Here is a 21652-nt window from a genome sequence, read left to right as displayed (position 1 = left end):
GTATGTAAGCATGAAACAGTGAGAGCTTAAGTAACAGTGGGATCTGCTGGGATGTTCTACACACCGGCTAAAGGTACCGCTGGCTTCCAGAGACAGCGACCCAAGTTAAATGATGATTTATATGGAGTTTGCATGTCCTTCTTACAATTGATGTATTCAAGAGAGAGTTACATAGAGCTCAGGGCTAACGGAATCAAGGGATATGGGGAGAAAGCAGGAACAGGGGACTGATTTAGGATGATCAGCCATGATCATATTGAATGGCGGTGCTGGCTTGAAAGGGATGAATGGCCTACTCCTGCACCTGTTTTCTATGTTTCTATGTTTCTATTACATAGGTGATCCTTGATGTAGTGATTTTCTCACAGATATGAGGTTAATTAGACACTGCCCCTTGTGTGTAGGTATGTGGTGGAATCTGGAGGGGGTTGGTGTAGGGTTAGTGAAAATGGGTGTTCAATGGTCATCAAGGACTTGCTGGCCTCTTTCTGTGCTGTATGACTCCATGTCGCTGCACTTTTCCAAGCTTGCTCCTTACCGATATCTTGGCCATCAGCCATGAAATCCCAGAAAGACAGCCAGCTCCGAAGGCATTGATTCATTTTAGTTCAGGCTTGAGTTTGCAATAAGTCCTTTGAGAATGAGGACAACTTTCTTCTACTCTGGCTGAGCTGGGCACCGCAGACTCTGCCAGACGTGGGGCAGAAGTTGACAAAGAAGGTGGGCAGGTGGATGGTTGGTTTGTGAGGTGTCCATCCCCCATCTGCAGAGCTCTACCTGGTGCTGATGCGAGGCCTTGAGCTTTTCAATGCTATTCCAGATGCTCCTTCTGCACCATGCGCAGCCATGGGCCAAGGGTTCCCAGGAGTCAGTGGTGAATTTACACGCTTTCGAGGAGACTTTGAACCCATCCTTGCATTATTTTTCTCTGCCTGGTTATCTTTTTTTGAGACAAGTTCAGAATAATGTGTCTGTTTCATCAGTCTGGTATCAGGTATGCAAGCAACTTAGCCAGTCCAACAAAACCAGCTGTCAAAACAAGCAACACCTAAGGGGCAGGAACAATTTACCGAACAAATTGCAGGCAATATTTTACCCAAAATACACAATATTAATCCTGCATCGCTGTCTTAACCCAGAGAGTTGTGAATTTGTGGAATTCTCTGCCACGGAAGGCAGTAGAGGCCAATTCACTGGATGAATTTAAAAGAGTGTTAGATAGAGCTCTTGGGGCTGGTGGAATCGAGGGACATGGGGAGAAGGCAGGCTCGGGTTACTGATCGTGGATGATCAGCCATGATCTCAATGAATGGCGGTGCTGTGTCAAAGGGCCGAATGGCCTCCTCATGTATCTATTTATGTTAACATAAATGATTTCAACACACAGCAACATTGGTCCGACTTTCCAAAGTTCTGCTGATTAGCCACTGGATAAATCCTCTCTTCCGAGACTCATTAATGTGCAGAGTTCACCAGCTATAATGATGGCTGCAGAATCTGCTGTATTTCCATTATATCTCTGCTCTATGTGAGGCTGGGAGTAAGACTTCGCAGAATTACTGTCAAACATTTTAAGATTCCTCCAACTATCTGGAAGCTACATGTGTATATGAACGGTGAGTGTTTGCCAAACCAACTTGATGCCAATTAAAGAATGTTCTCGTATATTAACATTGCCATAACGAGAGTACTGTTCTTTGCGCCTTAACTGCAGATCAGCCTTCTCAGTCTTCCTTGTTGCAAGGTTGCTCCTCATCTCCAACAGAATTCCCATCAGGATGGAGCTGGTGTAGGGGATGAACAGAACACTGTCCCACCATTAACAACTCCATTCCAGTACTGAGGTCACCTCAACACCTGGGTGCAAAATATTGATCTGCCAACTTGCCCCTGCTGCATGTCCCTCCCTCTACCTTCCCCCAACCACGTTTCCATGATGGTCAAGAAACCATGGGTCACTTTCTAGCTCCGACAAGCACCCCTTCTTTCCATACTTTCTCAGAAGTTGCTCATGGATAGGAAAGGTTTAGAGGGATTTGGGCCAAACATGAGCAAGTATTTGGGGGTCGCTTAGATGGTGCGTCTTTGCTGTCATGGATTGGTTGGGCCGAAGGATCAGTTTCTATGGTCTCTGACTCTATGACTGAGCTTAAGAGTTTCAGCGTGTCATTGAATAATCCTACTTCTACAGATGCACTAGTTTTGTTTAGTTTTGTTTTAGGTTAGTTTAGAGATACAGCACGGAAAGAGGCCCTTCAGCCCCCCGAGTCCACACCAGCAAGCGATCCCCGCACATTAATACTATCCTACATACAGTAGGGACAATGTACATTCATACCAAGCCAATTACCCTACGAACGTCACTGGAGTGTGGGAGGAAACCGAAGATCTTGGAGAAAACCCATGCGGTCACGGGGAGAACGTACAAACTCCGTACAGACAGCACGTCAGGTCGGGATCAGAACCGGGTCCCCGGCACTGCAAACGCTGTAAGGCAGCAACTCTACCACTGCACCACCATGCTGCCCATTTATAGAAGGCATCCTGACTGGTTGTATCATAAGGGATAGGAGTATAATTAGGCCATTCGGCCCATCAAGTCTCCTCCGCCATTCAATCATGGCTGATCTATCCCTCCCTCCTACCCCCATTCTCCTGCCTTCTCCCCATAACCTCTGACACCTGTACTAATCAAGAATCTATCTATCTCTGCCTTAAAAAAAAACCCCACTGATATTTGCCCGATATGACAATTCTAATGCCGAATCTCCTGAAGAAATAATAACATCCTCATCGACTCATGGGAATTCCTGACCTGCGACCACTCAAAATTGAGAAGAAACATCCAAGGGGCCAGTGACCACCTGGTCGGAGTCTCTACTGTGGCAGCAGGTGGACAACACTATGAAATAGTGGAAGGGTGCAAACCATCCCAATTAGCCAAACCAACCACCTCATCAAGCATCTAATGTCCCACCTGTGGCAGAGTCTGCAGTCCCCACGCTGGCTTCATTAGCTGCCTCAGGAAGCACAGGCCTGGAAAGTAAGCAAGTCCCCCTCCTTCCCAAGGGATAAGGAAGGGGAGGAAGGAGAAGAACAAGGAGAAGAAGAAGAGGAAGGACTTCAGTCCTCTGTGTAATGAAGTCAAAACTATTTGGTATAATGGGTTCATTTTATTTTTAAATGCAGACAGCCACATTGAGCAAGATGAAAGACAGCAACATTACTACCAAGGTGAACGTGTGTGTGCACAGAAACGTGAAATGCAAGGAACTAAAAATCAGGATTTCCCTTACCAATTAATAAATACAACAAAAAAATCAACCAAATCTGTTGTTTACTACCTTTCTGAGCGAGTGTTGTTCAAAAAATAAATTAAGAGAGAAATCAGTCTGATACAGTAACTAAATTAGCATCAAATGCAAATCACTCGGTACTTAGTGGTAGAACAGGTGCAGGGAAGGCCTTTAAATGAGATAAATGAATAAAACATCCCTCTGCACAAATGTGTACGCTGACACAAAGTCAATTGCATGAATAATTCAGTAACCTTGCTGCTGATGCAGGGGTCACCCTTCCCCGACCTTTATGACAGGAAGTGAAATAAAAAAATAAGGGGAGTGGTGGGGGTGGGGGTGGGTGGGGGAGTAAACCAGAAAAGACTGCTGTCTGAGGTATTTACTGGAGGAGTTGTTTGAGGCACATCTACCCCAACTAGGGTACCAAGAATGAGTAGGCACGCAGTTCTCCCTTCAGCGCCACTATCATGGACTCTCTGCCTTCAAGGGGAATGCACTTTTTACCTCGGAAGGAACTGCAGATGCTGGTTTGCACTGAAGATGGACACAAAATGCTGGAGTGGCTCAGCAGGCCAGGCAGTATCTCTGGATCGAAGGAACGGGTGACATTTCAGGTCGAGACCCTTGTTCCGATACTTTTTAATTGGATCTGAGAGCTAAGCCCAGCATCTCTGTCGAATGGATAATGAATGATATTGAATACCATCTTCTGCCAGGGCTAATCCTCTCTCCCCCACCCCCAGTTACTAATAAACTCAAAAGCAAACTCATGGGACCCATGGTTAGAATGCGGAACTTGCTTCCACTATTCGAGTGGCTCAGTAAAATAGCAAGCACAACTCCAAGGGAAAGCTGGTGTTTGGCCCTGTCCCATGGTACGAGTTCATTCCAAGAGCTCTCTAAAAAAATCAAACTCGTGGCAAGCACGGAGAATGAACGTAGCGGGTACGTCGGAGCTCGGGGACGTCTCTTAGCGGCTCGTAACGCTAACGGCAGGTACTCAGGAAGACTCGCTAACGGCAGATAAGATCGGGAAGACTCGTGAAGATTTTTCAACACGTTGAAAAATGTCCACGAGAGCCCCGAGTACCGACGAGCGGCCATTACCGTAAATCTCCGAGTTCGAATCAAGGCAAACTCGGGAGAACTCTTGGAATGAACTCGTACCGTGGGACAGGGCCATTAGTAGATGATGGAGAAGAGCAAAGACAGGCAGGTCGATAAAGGGAAATGCAGTAAGGTGAAAGGCAATCAAGCAGAGCGTAGAAGATAGACACAAAATGCTGGAGTAACTCAGCGGGACAGGCAGCATCTTCAGATGAAGGGGTCTTGACAAGAAACGTCACCCATTCCTCCTCTCCGGAGACGCTGCCTGTCCCGCTGAGTTACTCCAGCAATTTGTGCTATCTTCGGTGTAAACCAGCATCTGCAGTTCCTTCTTGCCATAAGCAGGAGCATAGACATGGGTGTGAAACTAATGGATCCAATCGCACATGAACACAATTAAATTAACTTCATTGGTTGATTTATTTATTTACTCGCCCTCTTGAAACGTTATTCTTGTAAGATGTGGTACACCAAAGATTCAAGCTCCATGTTCATTGTTGGAACCAAAGAAAGAGCTGGGGTTTTGAACACACAGTGTTATGTTTCATCAATTCCCCCTCTGGTTGTCCAGGGGAGCCCAGATGTTTCCAATTTTAAAACTAACAGTTTCCCTTATCCTCAAGTGCTAAAGAAAATAATCCACCAGCGGAACTCTTTCCTGAGAATACCAACAAGAGTCAGATTGCTGATACAATTTAAATCATTCATTTAAGTTTCAAAACGACACAGAGGAAATCTTTAAATTAGCTGAAAAGCTTTCTTCCTCTCTGACATGTAAGCAGTTTCTTCCTTACCACGTCACAGAAGTGATCACAGGCCCTCCCAAACTGCCCCACCGACAGAATTAACCTCCCCCTAGTCCCACCTCAGTTTTCTGCCCAAGCTGAACTATCCATGGTACACAAAATTGCTGGACCACGGGTCGCAGCACAGAATTAATCAAACCCTTCTTATTAGAGTCAGGAAAAGGGGGAGGAGGAGAGCCTGAGTGATACAGGAGACAGCTAGAGGGTTAAGGAAACAGGCCCTTCATCCGGACAAAGGCTACCCAGGCCATATGAGGTGCCAACCAATTCCCACTGCAATGGAGGAGACCTAGTCTGAGCACGGGAGTTCAGGTGCCGGACTGCATTTTCGACGAAACGATCGCCCTCGTACTATATATCCCCGATGTAAAATCCCCCTAGAGCAAGCATACATGAACTATCCATGTACCTGTCTAACTGTTTCCTAAACATTGGGATAGTCCCTGCCTCAACTACCATCCCTGACTGCTCGTTCCATACGCCACCGCACATTGTGTGAAAAAGTTACCCCTCAGATTCCTATTAAACCTTTTCCCCTTCACCTTAAACCTATTATCTGGTCCTCGATTCACCTTCTCTAGGCAAGAGACTCTGTGCATCTATTCGGTTTGCCCTATTGCTAGAAAAGGAATCAAATGTATACAGCATTGCATTTCTTCCAGGCACAGTGCAGGAGGTAAGTTCAAGTGAATAATCAAGTAAGTTCGAGGACAAAAGAGCTGGAAATCTGACAATGTTTCCCACTCTACTCTATAGATCTGTGCCAAACAGCTGGCACCGGTCTATACAGACATTTTTAGCCAGTCCCTGCAAACATGTACTGTCCCTGTATGTCATGTTGTTACTTGTGGGCGGAGCACCAAGGCAAATTCCTTGTATGGGAATACTTGGTCAATAAACTTTCTTACTTACTTACTTACTTAATTAGAAGTGATGGAGTCACACAGCATGCACACAGGCCCTTCTGCCCACAAGTACTTGCCAACTATCAACCATCCAACTAACCACTACAACTAATTCTATCCTAAACCATTTTAGTCTCCCAACATTCCCTTCAACTGCACGTCACATACACACAGAGGGCAATTAAACCAATCTGCATATCTTTGGGATGTGGGATGATACTTTTTAGTTTAGTTTAGAGATACAGCATGGAAACAGGCCCTTCGGCCCACCAAGTCTGCACCGACCAGCGATCCCCGCACATTAACACTACCCGACGCACACTAGGGGCAATTTTACATCACACCAGGCCAATTAACCTACAAACCTGTATGTCTTTGGAGTGTGGGAGGAAACTGAGGATCTCGGAGAAAACCCACGCAGGTCACGGGGAGAACGTACAAACTCCGTACAGACAGCACCTGTAGTTGGGATCGAACCCGGGTCTCTGGTGCTGTAGCTTTACTGCTATGTCACCATGCCGCCCTGAAGCATCCAGAAGAGACCCACACGGTCACAGGGACATGCAAACTCCACACAGGCAGCATAGAGGGTCAAGTTTGAACTTGGGTCTCTGACACTATAAAGTAGTTGCTCCACCCACTGCACAACCACAACACAGGGAAACAAGCCCAATATATACAATCTCTCTCCATAACTACAGTCCTTCTATCCAGTTGAGTCTCCCCTGCACTCTCTCCAATCAACCTCATCCTTCCTGTTGGTGGCAACCAGAACTGTACACAAGTGCAGCATAACCAGTGTTTTGTAAATTGGCAACATAACATCCCAGCTTTTATACTCTGACCTGTGAAGACAAACACGCCACATGTCTTTTTCCCAACCCTATCCACCTGTGATGCTATCTTCAGGAATCAAAGCTCGATCTCCAGGCTTGAAACCCAGGGCACCTCTGTTCAACACCATTTCTTTGCACCCAATTAGTTTCCATTCATCTCTTATGCCCATTTGACTTCCTTGCTTCTAAATCACTCCATAGCATTACTGGTAGCCATCGAAATATCTCCTCCACCCTGGAGCTGTCCAAGATATCATCGATCCACCAAGGGAGACAACCACCTTACTTCATCACTTAACGAAGAGTGGTGATACATTCAGCTGCCAGTTGCTTGTCATGTTTTATTTTTTGGACAGTCCCTTGTGATCAGAAAGGGACTTAATTCCACTCTCATCCTGTGGGCTCCGAGATGGCTAGTGAAGCCAACCTTAACACAATCCTTAAATCCTTGAAAAGTGACCACATCTCATCACTTATCCTATTATTTCTTTATGTGACATGGCCTCAAATTGTGTTTGATAATGTTTCCGTGCTGTGTCTTGAGATGTTTGAGGGCAATTTCTGCTCATCCCCAATCTTGGACGTCACCTTAATTTCATGTTTCATGAGCCTCGTTATGTTTCATGACTGTTGGCAGACTAATTTCCCTCCTTGGGTAAATAAAGTTTGGCCGTATTGTATCGTATAAAGAGATCACTTGAAGAATGAGGGGTGAGGAAAGGGCAATGATGTCCTCCTGATCAAATAGTCTAAGGCATTCATCATCTGGACCCTCAAAAGGTATCAACACTGAATCAAAGCAACAGCAAAATGGCGAGCTGGGCCCCAGTAAATTCACCTCCTTCAACAGAGAGAAGGAAATTGCAGAGGAAAAACACTTAAAATGTTCCTTGCCAAGCATAGTGCGTGCAGATTTTTGCACTAATAAAATTGCAGAAACTTTTCACTTTGCACATTCAGAGTCACAAAAAGGCTTTATGACAGCATAAATGTGCATTTAAAGTGTATAAAAGACCTGTTTAAAAGCTCCAAACGCAGCTTCTTGAAGCTGAATTCAGTCAGCAAGTTAAGGGATGGCGATGAGTAGCAAGGAGTCGGTAGCTTAAAAAGCAAACATAACTCTCCAAGGTCCATACTTCACATCTCAAATAGGCTCCTAATCACTGAACATACTATTACAGCCATTTGGAAGCAAATCACTACTTTAATTCGGCTCTGCTATCTCACTTTGGCACCTACTTTATCTGCAACAAAATCAGAATCAAAAGCAGAAATTTCCTTTGTATTTACTCAGAAGGAATGCCGTTTTTTTATTCCCAGTTTCTCCCCTTTTCCCCCCCAAATCCATAAGGTGAAGTCTTTTCCATTAAGGCCCTTTGGCAGCTCATCCATGTAATTGTTCCCTAGTCTGTGTGACTGTGATGGGGCTCGTCAGCTGGAGCTGTGGATTGCAATCCAGTGAATTCTGAACAGTCGGGCAGCACGATGACCAAGCGGCAGAGCTACTGCCTTACAGCGCCAGAGACCCGGGTTCGATCCTGACTAAGGGTGCTGTCCGTATGGAGTTTGCACGTTCTCCCCGTGACCTGCGTAGGTTTTCTCCGAGATCTTCCCCACTCCAAAGTCGTACAGGTTTGTAGGTTAACTAGTGTGGTGTACATGTAAATTGTCCCTAGTGTGTGTAGGGTAGTGTTAGTGTGCTGGGATCGCTGGTTGGTGTAGACTCACTCGGTGGGCCGAAGGGCCTGTTTCCACGCTGTATCTCTAAACTAAAACTAAACTAAAAAGTGGCTGAGGACAGGGGTGAGTCTGACATCTATACTCCGCAAAGCATCCTCCAAGCCACCAAGGATCATATTTCAAGATCAGCTGCTGGGGCGAGCTGCCGTAAAGCTGTGGCTTCAGTTTCTATGTAAGACAATGCTATACTTTTGTACCTTGCTAAAAGTGCTTAGTTTCATCAATATCTCCACGGATGGTACATTGTAATTTGCCCTCTGATTCCAAACTGCATTTCAACCTCAGCCCTTTATGAAAATTACTACAGCTGTTAGTCCATTAACAGGGTCACAATACTGCCAGTTCAATTTGCATTGAAAGCCATGCACTTTGTGCACAATATCATGGCTTTCTGAAACAGCGGAGGTCAGATAATTTATCTTCATGCAATGTTGATTCACATTAATTATACAGCACAGTTGGCATTCATCGACCCATTAAAACATAGTGATACCTATAACACTAATAATCAATGTATTTTTATAATCTGTAACACTAATTCCCCACCTGAATATGCATGCTACAAATTGAAACAGAGCTAGAGGGTGTCTTTGCGGTTAATAAGGACAGAGACTCACTAAGCCATGCACATCAATATATACAGTTTGATTCCCAGCATTTTTCAAAGTCAGAAACAAGGAAGATGACAGAGGGGAAGATCTGTAGAAGGGGTTCTTTGTGTGTAGGTAAGAACTGCAAATGCTGGTTTACACCGAAGATAGACACAAAATGCTGGAATAACTCAGCGGGACAGGCAGCATCTCTGGAAAAAAGGAATAGGTGACGTTAAGGGTTTCAACCCGAAACAACACCTGATCCTTTTCTTCAGAGCTACTGCCTGACCCGCCGAGTTACTCCAGCATTTTGTGTCTAAGAAAGAACTGCAAACGCTGGTAAAATCAGAGGGTAGACGAAAATGCTTGAGAAACACACGGGGGGTGAGGCAGCATCTATGGAGAGAAGGAAAAGGCGATATTTCAGGTCTTCAGTCTGAAGAAGGGTCTCAACCCGAAACGTTGCCTATTCCTTCTCTCCATTGATGCTGCCTCGCACGCTGAGATTCTCCAGCATTTCTGTCCACCAGCATTTTGTGTCTATCTTCAAAGGGATTCTTTATCCTGACTGCCACTTCTCATAACCCACCCAGTTCAGTTTAGTTTATTGTCACGTGTACCGAGGTTTTGGAGCGTGCTATCCCATCAGCGGGAAGACAATACGTGATTACAATGCAGCCATTCACAGCGTATAGATATATGATAAGGAAATAAGGTTTAGTGCAAGATAAAGCCAGCAAAAGTCCAATCAAGGATAGTCTGAGGGTTACCAATAAGGTAAATAGTAGTTCAGGACTGCTCAGAACTCATCTCCCAGAGAGAGTGTACGCTGCATGAGGAGAACATCAGGCCCCCTTAATCACGTGAGTAAGGCTCTACTATTGACCAGGCATGTTGGAGAATGTAAGGCAATGTCAAATCAGGAACAAGAAGATAATTAATAAAAAAGTGTTGTGTCGCAGATGCTGGTTTATACCGAAGATAGACACAAAAAGCTGGAGTAACTCAGTGGGTCAGACATCATCTCTGGAGAAAAGGAATAGGTGATGTTTCGGGTCGAGACCATTTCATCAAAATGAGTCAGGGGAAAGGGAAACGAGGGGGGAGAAAGAGGGAGAGAGAGGGGGAGAGAGAGAGGGGAGAGAGAGAGAGAGAGAGAGAGAGAGAGAGAGAGAGAGAGAGGGAGAGAGAGAGAGAGAGAGAGAGAGGGAGAGAGGGGGAGAGAGAGGGGGAGAGAGAGAGGGAGAGAGAGAGAGAGAGAGAGAGAGAGGGGGAGAGAGAGAGAGAGAGAGAGGGAGAGGGGGGGAGAGAGGGGGGGAGAGAGAGAGGGAGAGAGGGAGAGAGAGGGAGAGAGAGAGGTGGAGAGAGAGAGAGAGAGAGAGAGAGAGAGAGAGAGAGAGAGAGAGAGAGAGAGAGAGAGAGAGAGAGAGAGAGAGAGAGAGAGAGGGAGAGAGGGAGAGAGAGAGGGAGAGAGGAGAGAGAGAGATAGAGAGAGAGAGGGAGGGGGAGAGAGAGGGGGAGAGAGAGAGGGGGAGAGAGGAGAGAGGGGAAACAGAGGGAGAGACCATTTCATCAGAATGAGAGTCAGGGGAAAGGGAAACGAGGGATATTGACGGTCATGGAGGAGATGTAGAAAAAGTGAGTGAACGATATGTAAAAAAGTAAAGATGATAAAGGAAACAGGTCATTGTTAGCAGTGGCCTAGGTGAGAACAAGTTACAGACAATGAGACTCAACGAGACGACTTTGAGGCTAGTACGACGAGGATGGGGGAGGTGTTGATGGAATCCTTCCAAAGTTGAAGGGATCCACTATTCATACAAAGCCACAAAATGCGTAAATATTGCTGATTATGTACCACCAGTTCTGTGCAGCGTGAATTTAAACCAATTATCTAAAACATTCTTGTCCTTCCCCCGCCCTCAGTCCTGACAGGAAGGAAAGATCAGATCATTGACGGCTGTCCAGACCTCTCAATTAACCTGATTAGTTCAACAAGTCGCTCTCATGAATGACACCTTATCTGAAATAGTAGGAAAAGCAACTTCCTTCCTATACATTGGCCTCTCTGGTCTGTCAAGTGCAGCTATTGGCCTTATGAGAGACAAGAAGCAGAAAGCAGACAGCAGTGGGCATTGTACATGTGGTAGGTTTACTTTAGCTTACTTTAGTTTGCTTTAGTGTGGTTTAGAGATACAGGCCCTTGGGCCCACTGAGTCTGCACCAAGCAACTATTACCCATACACTATCCTACACACCAGGGACAATTTACAGATGCCAATTAACCTACAAACCTATGGAATGTGGGAGGAAACCAGAGCAGCTGGAGAAAACCCACGCAATCACAGGGAGAACGTGCAAACTCCATACAATCAGCACAATTAGTCATGATTGAACCGGGGTCTCTGCCGCTGTAATGGTCATGTCCCACTGATTGAACCGGGGTCTGTCCTGCCGCTGACCTAGTCACAGAAAGGTTTCATCCTGAAACATGTATAGAGATGGACTTAGGCCGACTCTTAAGTCTAACTGCCAGGGACTAGTTTTAATTGAATTTCACCTACGAACCTAGCGTCAACCTACGACAATGGGGTACCACAGCCAAAACTTTTTGTCAAAGATTTGGTACCCTAAATCATTTTCAAAAAATATTGCAACATGTAGCAAAACCAGCAATCATAAATCATACTGCGAGTGAAAGATTTCACAGGGACAGCAAAAGAACAACATGGGTTCTAGGAAAACCAACTTAGCTGGGCCCACGTGTGCAGGGCGCCTGCTGAAACTGCCACTTAAAAGAATATTGAAAATGTTGACACCTCTGACCAGCATTTTGCTGCCACTTGTCAACAAGCTGAAATGTTGACAGCCATGCACCTCTTCTACTATCACAAAACGCTGTGTGAAATATGTAAGGCAATACTGCGTGGAACCACCTCCACGTTTACTATCAAAAGCAAACTGCAAACTCTGGATCTGTTAAGGACTGTGTGTTGTTAATTGGCACAAGTTGACTCAGACAAGCTCTATGGCATATCTTTTCAACCACTGAGTTTAACTCTCCATCCCCGACCACTCCATCCCAACATTAAGTTGACTCCTCTCTGTCACATATCTTTTCCTGAGTTGCCTTCCACCCCGACCACTCCATCCCAGGCACTGACTCTGAGAGGGGCAATGAATACGTATCAACATTGTGAAATATAATATGCAAATACTATCAACAAGAAAGGAAATAAAGGAAGTCCACAAAAATAACAAATTGTTGTTAATGGCCTTTTGTGCTCTTTTCAATGGCAGGTTAATGCACTGGCAAGATCCAAGAACTTCCTCTCCCTCAACAAAGCATATGGATAAAGCAACATTTGATATCAATAAGAAAAGGTAATACGCAAATAACTTGAAACCTATTTTAATGCCTTCAAAGTGTAAAATTGGTGACATAAAGTCATAGAGTGATACAGCGTGGAAACAGGCCTTTCGGCCCAACTTGCCCACACCGGCCAACATGCCCCAGCTACACTAGTCCCATCTGCCTGCGCTTGGTCCATAGCCCTCCTAATGTACCCTATCCTTATACATCTCTGACCAACAAAGCACATATCACCAAGCTGGAAGGAAAAGTAAATTTCAGCAATTCTCTTCTTAGTAAGCCGAGTACCACAAAATGGGAGCAAATTCCACAACCATTCGATCAACAGCTTTGGCTCTCTGCTTCTCTGCTGCCGAGTATGCCTGCGCTGCATGGGAGCGTTCAGCTCATGCAATGAAGATTGATCCTGTGCTAAACACAAGCGGTCGCTGCATCAGTGGATGCATGAAACCTACCAAGACTGTCAACATCTACCTACTCTCTGTAGCTGGTCATAAAGAATGCCTCAGACAATCAGAACATGACCACCCTTTGCTACCTCTGTGCTCACCTCTGTGTTTACATACATATACATACATAAGAACATGCATGCATACATACAGACATATGACATGTACACACAAGGCCAGCTCCATGGTCACCCATACTGGTTCCCTGTCAGTGTTATTTAATGAAGAACCTCAATGAGGCCAAACTTTCTCACGTTTCACCTTAATTTCTGTGTTTTATTTACAACTTCCCAAACTCACTGGAATACATTCTGAAAATTGCACCCTCTGAACATATTGCATGCATATATAAAATCCAGTTTGAATATTTTCTTTTAATGAGTAAGCTTTTCTCAACTAAACCAGGCAACGTGTGTTCATTGTTTCCATTCTGGCAAAGACTTTGCCGTGACTTCACCGTGCAATGATAACAGAGCCAGCGATTTGCAAAAGAAGTTCCAGCAAACTTTTTCAAAGCATACATACTTCTGGAATGTAATCAATATGATGTTGCCTGCAATGAGAAGTCTTGGGGAGAATATCTTCACATTTATTTTCATTTATTTTCACTAGCAAATGAAAATTATGGAAAAAGGCATCCCAAGCCACTGTGACACTGATACTTCGATCTGTAAAAGATTTCCAAGTCAAAAAGTTGGACAAAAGTGGAGTATGGTATTTTAGTATAATGTAGTGGAGAGTTCATAACAAGTGAAAATGGTTTTGTAAATTGTGGCCATGCACCCCAAAAAATCAATGACTTTATAGCAAAAGGATATAAAAATCAAGGAGTTACTGCACTGCAGAACTTTCCACTCCTGTTGCATCAGAGGACTCTTTCAAAAATAAGTTAAAAGTTAGTTTAAATCCCATTGTTTGCAGATATTACATTTTTTAAAGCAGGGAGCACAGAATTGCAGCAAACGGTAGTTCTGCACCCGGAAGTGGCGGTGCTGCCATGCAGCTGCGGTTCGCCTGCAGTCCGTCTGTCTTTTTCTTATTTGCGTGTTTTCTTTATCTTGTAGGACGTATGTTTTAGTTTATTTTTAGTTTTGTATGTGTGGGAGGCGGGGGAGACTTGCTTTAGTCTCTTCCTTTGGGGGGTTGCGACCTTTTCTTTGTCGTATTCCCGTCTCCGTCTCCATCTCCGTCTGCGCTGAGGCCTAATCGCGGAGCTGGCGGCCTCCAACTGGGACCGACCTCGAGGCTCCGGATGCAGAGCCAGGACTCACCATCGCGAAGCTGGCCGACTTCGGGGCTGTGGTGGCGGCTGCGGCGGCGGCGACCCGACTTCGGAGCCTCGGAGGCTTCGGCCGCGGGCCCAGTGGACGACAACATCGGGAGCTCGCAGGTCCCAGGTTGGTGACCGATTCTCCGGAGCTCCCGCAACAACAGCTTTGTCCGCCGGACTGGAGGGTGGCAGCTTCGTCCGCCCCGGGCCATGGAGTTTGCACCGGCCCGTTCACGGAGCTCGGATTCGGCCGCGGGACTTACCATCACCCGGCGGGGGGCCCAACATCGAAAGCCTGGATCACCTCATCGCAGACGGAGAACAAGGAAGGAAGACACATGGACTTTAAGACTTTTGCCTTCCATCACAGTGAGGAGGTGCCTGGTAGACTCACTGTGGTGGATGTTAAATTGTGTTCATTGTGTGTTCTGTTATTTTATTCTCTGTTATGACTGCAAGGTATTTCATTTCTAGTTAGTTTGAATGACAATAAAGGATACTTTATACTTTAACTGCATCACCCTGCAGACTGGGACCCGATATCAAAAAGGTATCCTTAATTGCACACAAAGCCGATACACTCTCAGTCACAACTTGTCCTGAGTTGCTGCCCATGGATGGTCTGCTGACCCTCTAATTGAACGTGGACACCTGCTGGCACTGTGTATGAGGAGGGCCGCGATCAGTGGGGTTGCCAACCAAGGTCAAACAATCAGCAACGACTAACTTTGTGAGGACAAGGCAAGATTCTGCAGGACACAAAACGTTGGATTAACTCAGCGGGACAGGCAGCATCTCTGGAGAGAAGGTATGGGTGATATTTCGGGTCGAGACCCTTCTTCAGACATCCAGGGCAGACATCCACGGACGTGTCTCAAGTTATTGCTCTAATCTATCATCAAATGTATCCTATCTCATCTCAAATTAGCTCCCCTGCTCATCAGACAGGCTGAAAGAGTGGGGGTCAAACAATTCAGAGCTGTTTGTTGCATTTTCCTAACTTGGGAGAGTTGCCACGCATTGAATAATTTAAATTTTAACAGTAATCACAACATGAAGTGACACCCACAACTCTTATAATCATGAACCTCAGGTGATTATTCAACTTAAAACAAGCGTTTTGATTAGAGCTAACCTTTCTTTAACCCCTGTAGCCACGGACAGGTCCAAACTAAACCCTTCCCGCTGACTAATGGCAGCAGAGGCATCAGGTGACAATGACTAGGGGTGACCCAGATTCTCCAGTACTGCAGGTTTGTGACATCAATGCAGATGTGCTGAGCTCATTGAAAATTGTGGGTCCTTGTTGGAGGTTGGCAGCTGGTTCGTGCTGAGTGAGGCCGCCTCTTCCTGCCAAGCTCAGCAGCCCCTTGTGTGAGTGGGACACGTCACACATGCAACTCAAAATCCTTCATAATATGGAGAAGATATTCAGACAAATGACAAATTGCTGGAGAAACAAATTCTCTATCAACACCGTTTGACATTTGAGAACACAGTGGCTGAAAGGGAAAGGAATTACGCAGCAGTAGATTTTAAAAGGAATAACTAACTAATCAGCACCGTAACATTGTTGGCTGGCGCTGTAGTGCAGCAGTTAGTGCTGCTGCCTCACAGTGCAGCAGTTAGTGCTGCTACATCACAGTGCAGCAGTTAGTGTTGCTGCCTCACAGTTCCAGCTACCTGGGTTCCACCGAATATGTGCTGGAGTTTGTCTTTGCTTCATGCTTTGGTTCAGGCAGGTTTGTGATTCTATTTTGCGATTCTAAGGGCAAGAATGGGGCTGAAATGAAACTAATGCAAAAGTAACACGCGTTATCTTTGGGTCCTGGGCAGATTCTGCCTCACACGACTTGTTTTTAACACTGGGAGAGTGATGTGTAAGAAGGAACATGCGGATGCTGGTTTAAACCGAAGCTGGACACAAAAAGTGATGTTGGGCCTGGGAGTTAACAGTGAATTTGATTCGAGGGAAAGTATCCACTTATTCCGCATGTAATGTTTTGTTCTGATGTTGAGAGAGGAGCGGGTTCCTTTTTGTTGATCAGCAATTTGGTTTCTCTTTGCTTCTCCCAGCTACAGTGTTCCCCAGTAATGTGAAGCCCGCACTACATTGCCAGAGCAACAACTTTACCCAACACCCATGCCCGATGCTGGCTCAAATGGCCTTTGCCAACTGCTGCTGTGCCAACTCCATGTCAATCAATCACCAGTCAGATCACCAGTCACATGTATCTAATCCCCAAGACAATTCCCAAAGGTGGGAATTCTATGTTTGAAACTGAAAACAAGGACTGGAAGTTGGAGTACACAGTTCACATTTGCCACCCAGAGCTGCAGCCATCAGCTGCACAAAGTAACACTCACACCAAGCATATGGGGTTTGTGCTGCTCTTCAAACCTTACTGCAAAGATACAATCTGAAAGAGCTCCTTAAATCCTCCATTTCTCCTGCTCTCCTGAATATGCACTGACATATAATGCCTTAATGCACCCTAACTTCTGAGACCTTATCCAAGTGCATATCCTTATTTCTCGTATACAAGTGCAAGCGGCCACTGTGACAAGAGGGCATTCTAGCATTAACCTGGCCAGTACCTCTAGTATTAACCTGGCCAGTACCTCTAGTATTAACCTGGCCAGTACCTCTAGTATTAACCTGGCCAGTACCTGGACTAGGCTCTAGTAACTGGCCAGTACCTCTAGTATTAACCTGGACAGTACCTCTAGTATTAACCTGGCAAGAGGCTCTAGCATTAACCTGGACAGAGGCTCTAGCATTAACCTGGACAGAGGCTCTAGTATTAACCTGGCCAGTACCTCTAGCATTAACCTGGCCAGTACCTCTAGCATTAACCTGGCCAGTACCTCTAGCATTAACCTGGACAGTACCTCTAGTATTAACCTGGACAGACCTTCAGCCAACATCACACAATCACTTGCTTGGCAATCAGTAAGGACCATTCCCCCTTTACCCACTATGAGCACAGAGACTCATTGCCCCATTTCTGCTTTGTGTCACGATTCTGGCAAATTGGCACATTTTCCAACGGAGGGAGCTGGGTGAGGGCGCAAGCAATGACAAGTATCCAGTAGTAACAATGCACAATACCATGCTGTAAAAAAGGCAAATAAATTCAGGAATTGTTTTGAAAGTTCGTATTTCTTATCACCTTTCCGTACTCGGCTGATTCTAGCTAATCACAATCACAAATTGGGTAGTCTATATGCATATAGAGATTCACCAATATCGACATATATTTCTTCATATATACAGATAACAATAAATGAATGCACACAATAGCCAAAATCAGTCAATGTGGAAAATCAGAGGTAGAATCGGTAACCATGAAAAAAATCCTTCATTAAGTCAAATCAACAAAGAGCTCCAATCGCCAACAACAAGTATAAAACATTTATTTATTTAGCACCTTTAATATAGCAGATTGTCCCAATTCACCAGGGACCACAAAACCGGAAAATCTCCAAGCTGGTCTCGTGTAACTAGGACAATTACAATGCACAAAACAGGACGGAGGAGACAGGGTATATATATATATATATATATATATATATACGCGTTCAAAATCAAGTACGCGTGCACGCACACAATAACAACCAGCCAATGTACCATTGCCATTCGCAGAGAGGCAGGTGTCACACAATAATCAATAACAAAACAATTGTTCGTACCTGTCAATTATCACTGGGTCTGACGGTGTCTCGTTCCTGTTGCCACAACTTTTCTTGTCACAGCAGCGACTGCAGGAGGGGGAGAAGAGAAGGAAACGCAGAAATCAGTGTGGAACAATTGCTGCATATGGCTCAAATTACTGACGCCTTCCCTCACTATACTGAACAGCCAGGATCGGCACAATTTAACAACCACATAATGGTTAAGTAACTACTGCCAAACCTATAGCAGGGCACAACAGCAGGTAGGAATCAGTGGGAGACCATGGTTGTATTTGGGAAAATTACTACTCCCCACTTCCCCTGGACAGCTGGCGATAATTAGGGGAGTCAAAAGCTGCCTTTGTGAAGGTGTGCAGCAGAGCAAGGCTCACCTGAGCAGGTAACCAGGCGCTCCACCAAACAAAGGATGGAGAGTTAACCTCATCAGCACTGGGATGCTGGTCTCTTTGCTTCTCATTTTACAACCATCACAGATGGTGAACACTATTCAGCCTAACCCCAGTCACTGACTGCCATTCTTTCATCCCATTTCAAAGGCTGCAAGGTTGCATTGAGTTTAAGGAAAGAATATAGAAACTAATAGAGTTCAATTTATTTAGATACTAGAGTTCTACTGTCCCTGCATAACATTCCTATTTCCCCCAGTGTGTGGGCAATAAAGAATCCCTAGGACCATGTTCTCCGATGTAAAGTGTCATCCCAGTTCTTTATCAATAGCGTTCAAGAAGGAACTGCAGATGCTGGAAGATCGAAGGTACATAAAATTGCTGGAGAAACTCAGCGGGTGCAGCAGCATCTATGGAGCCATCTATTGCAACATCTATTCTTTATCAATAGCAGTGTGTTTGGGGCAGTGGTTCTGTAAGGGGTCATGGCTCTCAGTGGAAGGCCCACCATTAATAACCTGGCACTGGACACAAGGCCATTGTGCTTCTGACACCTGATGGCACTCAGCAAGGAGGAAGGACAATTTATGATGATGTAGATAGATAGACCCTGGCTTTTCCCAGGTCCAGAGCTGTAATCAGAGTCAATAGGAAGGGTGACAGTCCTTCCCCTAGGCGTGTTCTGGAGAGGCTGAACTTGCCCCCTGACAGCACAGTGGTGGGATTACCCAAGCGTCCCTTAGTCATCTTTCAGCAAGGACAATGCTCATTGCCCTGTAAGGGGTGGTAAGCGTTAATATTCTTGCAGGTGGCAGCCTGTCTAGATCCTGTTTAGTATACATACGTCCAGTACTTCACCGATATATTAAATGGAAGATTTGCAATCCTCAAAGAACATTTTCTCTCTGATCCTTTGATGGAAGTAACATCAGCGATGCAGTAATTGAAAATGATTGGGCAGAAGATACTGCAGGGGAAGTCTTGCAATGATATCCAGGGCTGCGATGTTTGATTTCCAGCAACCACAACATTTAGTGCAAGATGTGACTCCAATCTACCCCCAGGAGGTTTCCCCCTTGATGCCCATTGACTTCAACTTTTCTCAGAATGCTTAGTTCAACGTTTTCTTTCTGTCATGGTTTAGTTTAGTTTAGTTTAGTTTAGTTAAGTATAGTTTAGAGATACAGCATGGAAACAGCCCCTTTAGCCCACCGAGTCCGCGCTTACCATCAATCACCCTTTCACACTGATTCTATTCAAAACATGAGGGACAATTTACAGAAGCCAATTAACCTATAAACCTTCACATCTTTGGAATGTGGGAGGAAACCGGAGCGCCCGGAGAAACCCACATGGTCACAGGAAGAACATACAAACTCATACATCCGGTCATGATCAAAACTGGATCTCCGCGCTGTCAGGCAGCAGTTCTACCATAGTGCCACAGTGCCATGGTCAATCTCTTCATGGTGTTGTGGTTGAGCAGAACTCAAAGGCTTTCACATCTGGAGATATCTATTTAAAAGAAGCCCATTGTGTCTCCTGTCAAGGGGAAGGCAGCTTTCAAGCCACACAAGAGACAAATACATTGTCACTAGTGTCGATATAAGTTGGCCACAGTCTATTACACAAGTCATGGGGTCCCCAGTTTGATCCCAATCTCTGCTCACTTAGTTGATGGTTAGCACAGACTCAATGGGCTGAAGAACCTATCTCTGTCCCTCTGGCTTCTATTACACAGCTCGGCACAACGACTGCCCCATAACCCTCCCGTAAGCGCATGGGACACCAAGTAGAAGGTGCTACATTAATGCGAATGTTTGTTACTATCCCGACTAGTTTTCCCCACTCCTCATGTACTACACACACGGGTCTGATTCGACAAGAGCGCTGAGTTCCAAAACCAAAGGTCTTTCTCTGTTCATGAGACATACAGGCTACTGGCTCTTGTACAATGGATCAGGGGTAGTTATCACAGTGGGTGAGGTTGGGGGAAGTGGAGCGGCAGAGGTTGAATGGGCCAAATGGCTTGACTCTGTGTAGCACACGCTAACGTCCACTCCAATCCACACCACGGGTGAATGGCAGCAGAAACCGATCTGTGTTGTTTCCCTTCCACAGTTCACGGGGCAGGGTGATATGAACTGCAGCACTGTAACAGTCATCTCCAGCTGCGATCAACTAATCCACAGGGTGGGCAGTGATGCCTCACTCCCACTGCTGATCAGAATTTCAGACATTTACAAGTGTCGTTGTCTTTTTTTTGGTAAATCTGGCACTCATTTTGCTTTGATCGCTTCAATGCCAACACTTCTGATTCACTCAACAAAACTGTTTTAAAACTAGCAGAAGAATAAAAAGCTGAGGTACACAAAAATGCTGGAGAAACTCAGCGGGTGCAGCAGCATCTATGGAGCAAAGGAAATAGGCGACGTTTCGTCCCGAAACGTCGCCTATTTCCTTCGCTCCATAGATGCTGCTGCACCCGCTGAGTTTCTCCAGCATTTTTGTGTACCTTCCATTTTCCAGCATCTGCAGTTCCTTCTTAATAAAAAGCTGAGTCTGTCCAGTTTGTACAGAAGGATGGACTCCAAATGGCTGAGCATCAGGGGGCCTGGCCTTTAGCATGAAACAAATGTGATTTTTCAATATTGTCAGCCCTTTGTAGGTTCATTATTATCACTAATCAAGAACTCGGACAGCGCTGATTTGGTCAATTGACCTTACTATGTGTGGCTGTCATAATAAATGTCATGTAAGTGATATACTAATGCGTGATATTCATATTTTGGTATATTGGTTGATAGTGCTGTTAATACAGAATTTGTCTGAAAGTTAAAATTGGATCCATCCTGAAACTAGAAACGGTTTTGCACAAAAAAAGACAAGCTGGTTTCACACCATATGGGTGATGGTAGAGAATAGCAATTAGCCGAGGTGATTAATGGCGAACAGACTCTCATTTTATGCTTCTAACAGAGGGCACATTTGCACCCTCTTGCAAATTCAGCACATCTCTGCACCCACAACAAGACGGAGTTAGAAAACAGGCTTGCAAAGGTACCCAGGCTCCGCACGGCGCCAGATTTGCAATTTAAAGCAGCATTAGTGACACAATGGGTGACAGCTTCCACATCAGCAGGTCACGTCAAGGAATAAACAAACAGCACCCACATAAAACCTTCCTTCAAT

The 21652-nt window shown here is 45.3% G+C and overlaps 1 protein-coding gene across 4 annotated transcripts in view; it reads right to left on the bottom strand.

Moving 5' to 3' along the window:
- The window catches only part of ebf1a (EBF transcription factor 1a), a 500414-nt gene that overhangs the window by 462353 nt on the left and 16409 nt on the right, over nucleotides 1-21652 (bottom strand). For all 4 annotated transcript variants that reach the window (XM_055642599.1, XM_055642601.1, XM_055642600.1 and 1 more), the window contains one exon: nucleotides 18072-18140. In XM_055642599.1, the coding sequence (XP_055498574.1) occupies nucleotides 18072-18140 (69 nt within the window). The remainder of the gene's footprint in view (nucleotides 1-18071; nucleotides 18141-21652) is intronic.

This window comes from Leucoraja erinacea, chromosome 11 (genome assembly GCF_028641065.1).
Source record: "Leucoraja erinacea ecotype New England chromosome 11, Leri_hhj_1, whole genome shotgun sequence".
Lineage (NCBI taxonomy): Eukaryota > Metazoa > Chordata > Chondrichthyes > Rajiformes > Rajidae > Leucoraja > Leucoraja erinaceus.
This window is presented reverse-complemented; position numbering and strand designations above follow the sequence as displayed.